This window comes from Erpetoichthys calabaricus, chromosome 1, assembly GCF_900747795.2.
Source record: "Erpetoichthys calabaricus chromosome 1, fErpCal1.3, whole genome shotgun sequence".
NCBI lineage: Eukaryota > Metazoa > Chordata > Cladistia > Polypteriformes > Polypteridae > Erpetoichthys > Erpetoichthys calabaricus.
Genome location: NC_041394.2, coordinates 329,505,118 through 329,518,699, shown reverse-complemented (window position 1 = coordinate 329,518,699; position 13,582 = coordinate 329,505,118). Strand labels below are relative to the sequence as shown.

The 13,582-nt window shown below is 34.3% G+C and overlaps 1 protein-coding gene across 1 annotated transcript in view; it reads right to left on the bottom strand.

Moving 5' to 3' along the window:
* The window catches only part of ptprb (protein tyrosine phosphatase receptor type b), a 136,456-nt gene that overhangs the window by 115,362 nt on the left and 7,512 nt on the right, over nt 1-13,582 (bottom strand). The window contains exon 3 of the mRNA XM_028820577.2: nt 2,359-6,524. Within this exon, the coding sequence (XP_028676410.1) occupies nt 2,359-6,524 (4,166 nt within the window). The remainder of the gene's footprint in view (nt 1-2,358; nt 6,525-13,582) is intronic.

The following is a 13,582-nucleotide window of genomic DNA, read 5'->3' as shown; positions in this document are numbered from 1 at the left end:
CATGCATTTGATTATTGTCTGTGTGGGACCTGAATATTGTCTACATATTAGCATAAGTTTTTCTCCCATATCCACAAAGATGTATAAATCAGGATTTTGACAAGTGTACATGGGTCCTGGTGCCTCATCCTGGGTTGAATCCTGACTTGCAACTGAAACTCTGGCACCTTTGTGACCCTAACTTGGATTAAGTAGTTTTGACAATGTTATGTTATGCTATGTTATAATAAGATAATAAGATTTACAATAGTACAGCATAATTTGTAGTGCCTATAAAAAGTATTCACCCCCTTGTAAAATGTTTACATTTTTCATTATACAACATTGATTCACAATGGATTTAATTTGGCTTCCTTGATACTGAGCAGCAGAAAAAAGATTTGGATTTTACAGTGAAAACATACCTATGCAAAGTAGTCTAAATTAATTATAAATATAAAACATGAAATAATTGGTCACATAAATATTAACCTTCTTAAGTCAGTATTTAGTAGAGGCATCTTTGGCAGCCACGAAAGCCTTGAGTCTTTGTACACAGGTCTCTATCAGCTTTGTACATCTTGAAACTACTATTTTCCCCCATTCTTCTTTGCAGCACTGATCAGTTTTGTCAATTTACAAGGGAATTATGAAAGAACAGCCTTTTTCAAGTCCAGCCACAAATTCTCAATTGAACTAATATGTAGACTGTGACTTGGCAACTGCAGGACATTAGTATTGTTGTTCTGAAGCTATTCCTTTGTAGCTTTGGCTTTTTTACTTAAGGTTGTTGTCTTTTGACTTAAGGTTGAAATCTTTTCCCAAGTTGCAGATATCTTTCAGACTGCATCAGGTTTTCCTGAAGGATTTTCTTTCTTTACTCTCGTAAACCTTCCAGTGTGTTTTGTAAATAAGGATGTCCATAGCATAATGCTGCTATCACCATGCTTCATAGTAGGAATGGTGTGTTTTTGATAATGTGCAGTGTTCAAACATGGCTTTAGTGTGATGGCCAAAACCTTCAAGTATAATCTCACCAGACAATAGAACCAGCTAACTTCAAATCTCCTAAATGCCTAGTCGAGATGTCATGTGCCCTTTTAACAGTGGCTTTCTCTTTGCTATCCTCTCATAAAGCTGTGACTGGTGAAGCACCTGGACAATTGGTATTGGCTACAAAGTCTCTCCAGTCATGTCTGCTGTAGTTTGTTACTCCTTCAGAGTTGTCATAGGTCTCTTGGTGGCCTCCCTCACTGGCCTTCTTGTGCAATCACTCATTTATAGCAGAATAATTTCAGATTACAGACACGTGATCACCAATAAACCAATATTATGACTTCGAAAACCAATTTATGCATTTGATTGTTTTGTGTGTTTTTTTATTTTAATGCAATTAATGTAGGATAGTTTGCAGTGATCTGTGTGCACTTTCACATTAAAGAGACTTTTTATGTTGATAAGTGGCAAGAATGTCAAATTAAATCCACTGCAATTCAATGTCTCATAACAGTAAATTGGCAATGCATCCAAGGATGAGGGCATTTTAGTTAGGATGCCCTCTGAGCCTACTACAGATAATGTACAAGGCATAGTTCAGTAGAAAATGACCCATGGGCAGACTTAGAATATGCTATAAGGATGAAATTTTTTGACCATTCATGGGTGAGTTTTTGGAAATTTCCTAAGAAAAACTGGAAAACGTTTCCACTATGACATGCACACAAGTTGAAAAAAGGACAGAAAATGTAATGAAATTACATGAATAAGGAACATTCTAGACTTCATTTAGGAACTTGGTAAAGTAAACAGTACGGTTTAACTGAATGTGCAGTTGCGACAGCTATAATGAAGGATTTCTGAATAACTGTGTACTAAATAACTCTGTAAGAAAAATAGTTTTAAAAGTTAAACATTTCATAAAATGAAATAGGCCACTCAATTTTTTCCATGGTTGCATTTTTTTTTAATTTTAAAACAAAGAAATTAGAAATATTTTAACAACTTAGCTATTAGTTAACCAAAAACATAACATGCCATCTTTGAGCCCTCCAAATCTAATTCAGGTTTGTAGGATAGCCAAAGCCTATCCTAGTAGCACTAGGTATAAGACAGGAAACCAGCCTGGGATAGGGCGCCAATACATCAAAGGGTGCACTCAACTCACACACAAATACACCTCCACATTATTCACAATCACCAACCAAATAGTCTTGATGAAGCAAATTGTATCTTCTTGTTTATGCTATTTTTTTTATTCTTATCTTAGGAATATCCATGTGCAAAATTGCTATCTACACATGAGGCAATATCCAAATACAGCAAATTGTTTCAGAGACCAGTTACTCAGATTTACTCCGTTAATAATTAAGAAGCACTCACCTCTTCTGTTGTATATGTGGTGGGCAAAAGAGTTGACCACAATGTTTCTCTAGGAGTTGTTGAGGAGGATGTCTGAAGGATGTTGCTGCTTTCTGTACTGGTGGCTCTAGAGTCTTTAGGCTTGAGGATGCTAATGTTAGTTTGTACTTTTCTATATTGTGAGATTTTTGTAGGTATAAACACTCTTGCTGCGGGTGTGGTGAATAATCTTTGTGATATGCTTTGGTGTCCATGGCTCATTGTGATATTTACCGGGCTACCCTTCAGAATTGTGCCATCAGCCTGTACTCGATTTTGTGTTTGAGCTGTACTGGCTTTTAGCGTTGGTCTTTTTGTCTCTGTTGTACTGTTCTTCTGAACCTTATTAATACTGTGTGTGATATTGTTTGTGGGTGCCAAATTGATTGTGTGTGCTGTACTGTTATTTGGTGATGTACTTGTTTGCATTTTCGTACTTATTTTATGTTCTGTAGTGATTTTTGACCCCACACTTCTTGTTTTTGCATCATTCTGAGTCTGTATTATGCCACTTTTTGCTTCTGTCCTGCTGGTCTGTAGTATGTTATTTACTTGTGAATTCTGGCTTTTCATTCCTACTTTAAGTACATGCTTTGTAGTGTTAATCTGTGCTGCAATAGTTTTTGTGGCTTTATGAACTGGATCATTAGTTGGTGTTACAACTATTCTGCTATGATGTGTATTTTTACTGAGTTTTGTGCTAGCTGAATCTATGGCGTCACTTCCCACTTTTATACTGTATGTTGTATTATTAGCCCCTAATCTAGTACTTTGAGAGAGTCCATTGCTTTTCAGTATGGAACCAGAGCTCTTTGCTGTGAAGTTTTTGTCAATTGCATTGTTTTTCGGCCACATATTAGTTTTAGGTACTGTACTATTTTGAGTGTTAAACAATGCTGTAGTACCATTAATTTCTGGTACCATGATTATTGATGTTTTGTTTATTTTCTGCACAATAATCTTCTGAAATTCTTTGGCACTGTCATCATGTGCACTACCGCTTTTCTTTTTGGGCATATGATGTTGTTCCATATTCAGTTCTAGGATGAGGGAATGAGCTGTGGTGGATTCTTGAACCGGTATCTTCATATCATATGACTGTTTTGTAACATCAGTATGTGTTATGTCAATAATATGTGATGCATTGGATTTCTTTTCTGTGATTGCAGGAAATGGAGTTGAGGTTTGCTGCACACCTCTACTGGAGAGGAAAATGCTGGAGTTAAAGAGAGTGTTGTTGTATGTCACATTAGATTTCTTGGTGTAACTAACAGTCTTATTTATAGAATCACTATATACTGTCATGTTAAGAAGTGCCCCCTTGCTTTCTTGTATTCCTTTTTTAAGTTGTTGTGTGGTGTAATTAAGTATTGTACTGTTAATGTCTAGCATGTTGATCTCCTCCATTGTCCCACCTGTCAGTTTAACATTTGATTCATGTAATGTTAAGTTAGATTGTTTCCCACTTGGTTTCATTGCTGTCTCATTATTCAGTACAAATTTGGGTTTATACATTTGCCTGTCTGACTGTTGTATACTGTTTTTCTGTGTTTTGCTATTCACTCTCTCTGCATGCGATCCATCTAATGTTATATTAGAAAGTGTTACAGTACTTTTCTGTATTTTACTACTAACTTGTTCAGTGCTAGGTTTATCTGTTGCTATGCTGGGCTGTAGTGTTGATCCATTACTCTTTCCAGTTCTGAGTTCATAAGCTGTTGTGCTAGGGTGTGTTATATTGTTTTTCTGCATTTCCTTATTCATGTCTTCATTGCTGGATTTCGCTCCTGTTAAATTTAACTGTCCTTTACTGGTTTTGTGTAATTTCCTAGTCAAGTCTTCAGTTATAGGTTTAAGTGCTGTTATATTTGAAAGTCTTAAATTGTTTTCTTTTATTAACCCATTAATTTGTTCAGTGGTAGGGTCTTCTACTTCTGGTGTCGATGTTGCTCCATTGTTCTTTCCTTTGCTTAGTTTATCTGTGATGTTAGGGTGTGTTACATTGCTTTTCAGCATTTGCCTATTCATCTCTTCAGCACTGGGTTTGTCTATAGTCATCTTAGACTTTGTGGTATTGGTTTTCACTCTTTCCCATTTCATCTGTTCTGTATTGGGTTCATGTGCTGTTACATTAGAATATGTTAAATTGTTTTTATTTATCACTTTGTTAGATTTTTCATTGTTGTTTCCTGCTGTTGTTCTAGAGTGTGCTACTCCATGTTTCAGTATTGTCCCATTACTCTTTATAATGCTGAGTTTGTCTACTGTCATATTTTTGTAAGTTATATTTCCTTTTTGCATTTCTCTATTCACCTCTTCAATACTGGATTTGTGCACTTCCATCTTAGACAGCGTCATATTGGTGTTCGGTCTTTCCCTTTTACTTTCTTCAAAAATGAGTTTATGTGTTGTCACATTAGAATCTGTGAAATTTGTTTTATTCACTATTCTATTTATTTGTTCTTTACTGGATTTATCTAATATTGCATTTGGTTGTGTTATACTGGATTCCAGTTTTGTTGCATTACTTTTTGCAATGCCATGTTTGCCTCCTATCATGTCGGGGTGTGTTTTGTTGCTTTTCTGTATGTCTTTATTTGCCTGTTCAGTACTGTTTTTCTTTATCATCCTATTAATCTGTTCATTGTTAGGCATATCAGTTGTGCTATAGTATCTTATGCTGGGTTTCAGTGTTGCCTGATTACTTCTTCCGAAGCTAGGTTTGTCCATTTTTATATTACGTTGAGTTGTATTGCTATTTCTAATTTCTTTAACTATCTCTTGAGCACTAGGTTCATGTGCTGACATATTAGACTGGGTTAAACTGGTTTTATTCATTATCCTATTAATCTGTTCATAGCTGAATTCATCTCTTGCTGTTTCTGAGACTATTATACTAGGCTCTAGTGTAGCTCCATCACTCTTTCCAGTGCCAAGGCTTTCTATTGTTAGTTGGGGTTGTGTTATGTTGGTTTTTTGTATTTTGCTTTTCACCTCATCAACACTGGTGTTGCTTACTGTTAGTTTTGACTGAGTTACATTGTACTTTTGTATTTCTGTCTTTGGTTCCTCAGTTCTGGGTTTATGCGCAGTCATATTTAAATGTGTTAAACTAGCTTTCTTTCTTATTTTATTTATGTCTTCTGTGCTAGCCTTATCTTTTGTGATATTATTGAATGTTATACAAGATTTCTGTATTTGTCCATTTATGTGGTCAGAGCCAGATTTACATACTGCATTTTGAAGGTAAACTACATTGTTCTTCTGCATTTCCCTTTTAATTTCTTCAATGGCTGGTTCGTGTACTGTCAAATTGGGGTGTGTTTTGCTGATTTTCATAGTTTTCTCACTGTGTTCTGCTCTGGATTTACTAACTGTGCCATTGAGATGTGCTGAATCAGTTTTCTGCGCATTTTCCCTAAGTTGTTCTCTGCTAGGTTCATGTACCAGGGTAGGATGATGTGTTCTGCCTCTCTTCTGAATTGGTTCATTATTCTCTGCAGTGTTAATTACCGATACTGTGTCATTAGCTTGTGGTTTGCTAGTTTTCTGTGCTTCCCAATTCACTTGTTCTATATTGGACTTATGCTTCATAACGGTAGTCTGTACTACACTGGTTTTCTGCTCAGTATTGTTAGATTGCTCTTTGATTGTTTTCTGTAATGATCCATTAACTAATTTGATGGCAGGAGTTACTGTTATGCTTTTTGTAAGGATTATATTATTTTTCTGTAGAGTATAGTTTACCTTTGCTTTGCTGGCTTTGTAATCGTTTTTGCCAGGGACTGTTGCTGTTATTTGTTTGAATGGGTCCTTAGTTTGTTTTCCACTGGGTACTACTGTTGTATTTGTAGTGTACACAGAACTATTTTTGTGTGCTGTACTTTGAACACTATGTATTTGATTAATCTGTGTTACACTGATGTTTTGAGATGAACTAGCAATAGCCTTTGAGGAAGTAATGCTTGTGGAGTCTCTAAACCTCACAATGACAGTATTTGTCTTTGCTGAAGTATTTCTTATTGTGCTAGCTTTGGTTAATAGACTGTCTAAAGATGCAGAATTATTAGTTGAGTTGGTGACTGATGTGTCTCTTATGACTGAATCTAAAGAAAGAAAGGCTCCAGTTGTTTCTGAACCAGCAGGACCTGTGGAGAACAAAGACAATGAATTAGGAGTTTTGAAATAATTTTAAGATCCAGGGTGCATGCACACACAGACTCATGCTAGGCAAATTTTGATTCTTCAATCAACTTTACAGATATGTTTTTTCCTCCAGGTATAATACCAGATTACCCCCAAGAAACACCAACATTGATATAGTAACAATATAAAAACAAGCTCTATTTGATTTAACTTTTCCAATAATAAACATCATTGACAAAGGCTTTATAATAAAATTGGTCACGTGCTGTAGCTGCAACTTTTTATGCAATTTCCTGAATGTCAAGCACTTAGTCAGTTGTAGGAGCTGAACCAGAAATTCTATGCCTTGTAGCTTAATAAACCTGGGAAGACACTGCTATAACTTTAGTGTGTGATTAAATCCTTTTATGAATTCATTCTTTTATATTCGTATTTGCTCTGTAAAGTCTCTTGGGATGACACATACAGTTAAAGACAATATACAAAATAAAGGGTCATTGATTTTATCTGATTCAGCTTGTTTTTATTTAGTTCACTTCCCATTTGGAAGAGAGCATTATGCAAATTTCAAATATAAAAACTGTAAAAGAAAACTTAAAGTAACATTCAATAAAAGCAAAAAACACCATTAAACAAAACACAAAGTACTCATGAAAAAACAAATGTGGAATATTTTGATAACCAATAAAATATACTGATGTGTAGTCCCGAAATATGAAGATGTGATTATGGTTAGGCTTTTGGTCAGAAATTAACGTTATATTAAAACTGCTGCTACTTATCACCACACATCAAGCCACGTACTGTATTTAGTCAAATACAGAAGTGTTGCAAATTAGAGATCTTTAAGACTAGACTTTGACATGACTGTGGCAGATAAACCACTGAGCCATTTAAATATAAATTTGTTTAGGCCAGCAGGACTTACATCTGCACAGAAAAGATATACTGTTAATTGCTGTGTGGTTAAGAAAAGGTTAACATCAGTCTATTTTTATTTTCTACATAAAGTCAAAAGACATTTGACTAGAACAACATTTGTGTTCATTAAGTAATTAGTAACTTAAAAACTATGAACAGAGGATTACTGCATGCACATCAAGTGTTTCATTTTTAATTTGATTCTTTGCTAAAAGAAAAAAAAGCAATAATACATTGTATTTGCAATTCTAACCATTAATGCAATCCAGTTAATATTTTCCTGCTTTTATATTGCCAATTATATTATATTTATTGTCCAAGTATGGTTGCATACAAGTAACATTAGAACACTCTAGACGAGAACAGGCCATTCAGCCCAACAAAGCTAGCCAGTCCTATCCACTTATTTCTTCCAAAAAAACATCAAGGAATAGGACTCATGTTTTTTTTATGATAAGTACACACCTGAGATAAATTCAAGACGAAGAATGTAAACATATGCATATAAGAAATGCTAAATAAATATTGAATTATGCATTAGCTGTGTGTAAGAATATTGCAAGATATTGTGGGTGGTGACCAGACTGAGTAAATACAGTGGAATTAACCATTTATGAGCTTAATGGTCTGTGGAAAGAAATTGTTCTTATATTTGTCTGTTTTTTGCACAGGCAGATCATTCTTGAAGTGATCATCACTCAGTATATTACCATGTGCTTTAATCAAAAAAATCCTGGTTTCTTAAATGCGATGTAAACTCTAATTCTGGTTAAATAAACTGGGTTATTGGTCATTTAGAAACCAGGTTGGCACACTTAGATTTCTCTGAGAGTAACCCGATTATTTGAACATATAAACCCTCAAACAGGTTATAGTTAAGGATTTTGTAGTCTGTGCATGTCTGCTGCACTGCTGTCAGCCAGTGCACGTGTTTGCTTCACACATGCTTTCAGTAGCCACAGGTAGAAGATGGTGGAGACGTCCACCAGATAGAGTTCTGGAGATAAATGCTAAGATGATTGCATTATTCCATCTCCTAGTTGAAAAAATATCTGTCTCAATAAATATTGGAAATTGCTAAATTTATGTTGATGAATGGATGTCCAGTGCAAAGGTCAGCAGCACAGTCTCAGGAGCAGTAGGACAACTCATTAAAAGAAACATGCATTACACAGGTTATTCATTACTTAAAAAGTAATCAGACTAACACAATACTTACTTTACTGAAGTAAAAATACTCACATTAAGCTAGTGATATCAGAAAGTCAAGTGCACTGCAGCAGCCCGTTTATTTTTTATTTTTTGTTCCGACTGACTGTCAAAATGGAAGATTAAAGCTAAAGGAAAATAAGGAGGACTTTTACAAGAAAGTGAAGGAGATTTTCGTGGAGAAGGATAGGCGCCTGGACTTCATTTACAAACAAAGGTAAGACCATAAACGGTTTTCAATTTTATAAAAAATGGGATTAGACTAAGAAAAAAATAATCCAATATTTAAAAACTAAAATTTGACCTTAAATAAAATATTCTTTTGTTTTTCTTGTTATCCTTTTGTTGAACAGTCAGTATTAAAATTGATTAAAGCACCAGAATTAAAAGCTCAATTAAGGTCAAAATTGAAATCCGTTTTTTTTTTTTTTTGTCTACCACTCTATATTTTCATTTGTATTGAATGAGTATTAATTGTGGAATTGCAATGGCAAATTTAGAAGGTGCAGAGCAAATGCGCTCTCTCGCCACTATAAATGTAACGTTCTTTCTTAGCCAAATATGTGCCTTACCTATGTGTGTGTAAAGAATGCTGATGAGATATGAAACATAACCAGTAGTCAATGTGTATGCTGCAAATTGAATAGTGAACAAGCTACTCTTTTGGGTTCATATATTTGTAAATAGGACTCGGAAGGAGTCCGTGCCTCACCAGCCATGAACCTCACTGCACGTCACTGTTAAGATCCTTAACAATATTATTTTCAATGTATTACTATATATTGTATGTTAACAAATTATTTTTGTAAAATTAGGTACAATTTTAACTTTGTTAAACCTTTTTTAAGGTCATGTATTAATCTCTGCAAAGATCAAAGCAGAGCATGACACCACTTACCTTCCATTTTTATAACTAGGAAATGAATATACTTTTTTTAGACTATGGAAGCAATTGGGAAGATGATGACACTTTACTTGTTTAGACAGTCATGGAAATTAATTATTAGTCAAAATTCACTCTGTCTGTTTTGATCTGTGCTTAAGTTACTACTAATTTTCACCTTATTGCTAGAATGCAGTGCTATAACATTCCCTCAAAATATGGTGGTAATTTCAGAGATTTTAAAGCCAAGATACTATTATCATTTGGGCCAGTGTTACATAAATATTATCAAGCCTTCTTTAATCTACACTATATTTAATCCATCAGATATTTAGACCTTTGGAGACCTCTACATAACCAATGTGTATATATCCTTTGGACACCGATGTCTTAAATATAATCTTCCAGTAACCCAATACTTTTTATATGTACAAGTGAGACATTTTGTCAGAACAAACCAGCCCAGGCTCCTTCATCTTCCATCACTACTGATGTTTGAAAGTATAATGATTAGTAATGATGAAGAGATAGGCAGCTATTCCAGACTAGAGTGTATCCCAAGAAGATCTTGGGCAATGACATGAAAGAGACTGTTCAATCAGAGTCTCAGACAAGGAATGTAATTTATGCCAAAATACATTCTTCCTAAATCTCTGCAACACATGGAATAATTCAGCCAAAAAAATGCACTTTGCACACTCTCAATTTCAATCAAATTAATCAAAATTTAGGCAAGGCAAACTGTGAACAATATCAATGTATGTGCTTTGCTATGTCAGGTCATATGCTTGCATAAACAAAGCTCCCTGAAGAAATAAGATGTCAAATTCCTAACAGGCAAGTTAAGTAAGACGTATTCATCTCTGTGCATAATACTTACTAAATTACTACAATAACTCAACAACTGTACTGAAAATGTATAGATTGACCAAGAAAATTACAAACTAGGAAATAACATATTTAATCAAGACAATTTCAGCTGAAAGCAAACAATGACTAAAACAAAAAAAAGCAAAAAAAAAACTGCAGTCATAAGTATCAAAGTTTAAGAAAAAAATCTGTACATTACTTCCAAACGATGATTTACTTTATCAGAGTTCAAACAAATTCACCTACTTCTGGTAGATCATACTGTATCTTTTAAAAAGCATTGCAAACTACCAAACACTACACAAAATCATTAATGCTTCATCCTAAAGGAACAGTGTATTAAAAAACAAACACAAGAACAATGTGATCTGGGAGATGTTATGTAAAAAATATTTACAGGATGCAGCCAGGAATGTCACTAGTTTTTTTTTTTTTTGCATGGTCTTGATATTTTAGAACAGTAGTGCAAAATCTTTTTAGTGCTGACATGCTTTTGAATTCAATATTTAAATATAGATGCGTACTTTCTTCTTTTATAAAGTAGAATGGCTTTGTCAAATGCGCTGTTAATTTATTAAGATTAATCAGGCATTTGTTATCTACAATTGATTTTTAGGCACTAAATATACAGCCCTGTTGACCATCGTGTGTTCTTTTATTCACAGTCAAAGTTTTACTTCTTTACTTTATACACCATCATATGTTAACAATTGTACTGTAAAACAGTTTTTTAAATCACTATGTAAAACAGGCTGAATAATAGACAGATTACTGTTTTTACTTCATAACTCCAGAGACCTTGGTTTAATCTCAAGTCCAGTCACTGTTTTCAGTTTCCATTTTCCTGTCTGTAATAGAGATTTTCTCTAAGTACAGTATGTTTCCGCCCACATTACACGTGCAGGCATTCTATAAATGAGTGTGTCTTTATACAGATCAGGGTGGGCTTGTTCTTAACCTCTACTGAATACTGTTTTCATCCAAAAACCAAATAATGAGAAAAGTTGGCTATGAAAAGTGAAGGGATGACAGAGAAATTTAAGATTTTCAAATAATATTAAGGAAAAGTGAATAAATGTTTCAGAACTCATTATGCTGCTTTTTTATTAAATACCATCTTAGACTGTAACTGTAATAATACTGCTGAAGAAGTATCTCAAGGGGGTTACTCCAACGCAGACTTTAATAAGCATAAAACGTTTTAGTAGAACAACATGTGGGTATAGTGAGAATAATAAGAAAATAACGGATATTTGAAAGACAGATGCAAAACAAAAAAGTCGGCTTCAGAGGAAGTTCCAGCTTGACATTGAGAATGTTTTGTAAAATTCAATAGCTTCTAGTCAACAAATGTCTCTAACTGCTGTTGGAGAAGCTATAATCCTGGCATGTCCATTAGTTAAAAGGAACAGGGGTACCGATATCATCTTGCAGCTTCCTTTTCTGATCTATTTTGACCAGCACCTCACCAGTCCTCCCATGAGCTTAACTGCTGCACTGGCACTTTCTTAGATAACTCTACTGGTATCTTCTCAGTCTGCAGGCCCACTTGCATTTGCCATCTGCATTTCTCAGTTCTACAGGCCCACTGATGAGCCCGCTGTGGATCACAAAACTTCTTTGTATTCATTTCGTCATTTCATCTCCACCTGTTCCTTCTTTTTCCAACTGCCACTCCAATACCCTCACTGCACTATTACCCAATATATTCCAACACAAAGGACATGTTTCTATTATATCAACATTGAATTATTATTTAAAATTACACTAATGACATTTTAAATAGTACAGCAAAAGCAATTACATCCTCTTAGAAGCATTAAGAAATTTAAGAGAACATCTCAGGTGACATGTAAAACATTAGTAAAGAAGCTGCAAAACTGGCCCTATATTGTGTACCAGACAAATAATCCTGCACTAACTGTTAATAGCAGAAACAGTCACAATTGATATGAGAAATGCCAAAGAGCAACAAAAAAGAAATATTATGAACAATGTAAAATTTGGCACCAATACCTATTTTCAGCTTATCAGATGTAAAAAACAATCTTGGAAGAGAAGTAATGAATTAGGAAACATAAGGAAAAAATACACACTTAAGTAAAGGGCATTTCAACTGACATTGTTGTGAAATGTTCACATGTGAAGAAGTGAAATACTGTACCTCTTAGTGACCATGTTAAGTAAATGCTAAATGATTATCAAACCACATAGTAAGAGAAAGTAAGAGATACATGCTGTCAAATAAATCATCAGAAACCATAAAATATTTACCCAAGAATGTTCACGGAAACTAGTGACTGCATTCTGGGAAAATTCACACAAAGCAGAATCTAGCAGACAGCCCATCATATAAAAAAGTAACGACTCAGGTGCCGCCGCGAGTGGCAGCCTTTCCAGCAGCTCCATGTACGACTTTATCTTTCTACCTTTTTATCTGTTTTATCTATTTAATTTAGTATTGTTTCTTTATCAGTATGCTGCTGCTGGAGTATGTGAATTTCCCCTTGGGATTAATAAAGTATCTATCTATCTATCTATCTATCTATCTATCTATCTATCTATCTATCTATCTATCTATCTATCTATCTATCTATCTATCTATCTATCTATCTATCTATCTATCTAAAGCAGATGTAATAAATATAGAACAAACAGATTAGCACATACAGTGGGGAAATTCATGAAGGCAATTAACAAAGCAAAAAATATGAGCATCATCAATCAATAACAGGTGTATCAGTGAAACATTAACAGGAGTTTATATGGAGAAATTGTTTTTTACTAATGAGTTAGCAACAAAAGGTTCTGATCAAAGTTTTGCATGCAATATTATTTATGTTACGGTAATTTCCAAAAAAGCTTTTGATGAGGTATGACTCAAAAGACCAGCAATTAAACCTAAATAAGTGGGAGTTTAAGGAGTAATTTTAAGATGCATTTAATACTTGCTCAAACACTAAAACCAAAGGGTTATGTGGAAAGATAATTTTCTAAATTGGGTACTGTATTGTTAAAGGCGACGACTATCAGGATGTCAGTGACACTTTAATTTTATATAAATTTAGTAGCTATGAATCAATAAGCTAATTAAAAGGGCAAACTCAGTTATGGGGTGCACTCTGGACCCCCTGCAGGTAGCAGCAAAAAAAGAGAATTAAAACAAAATTGAGAGCA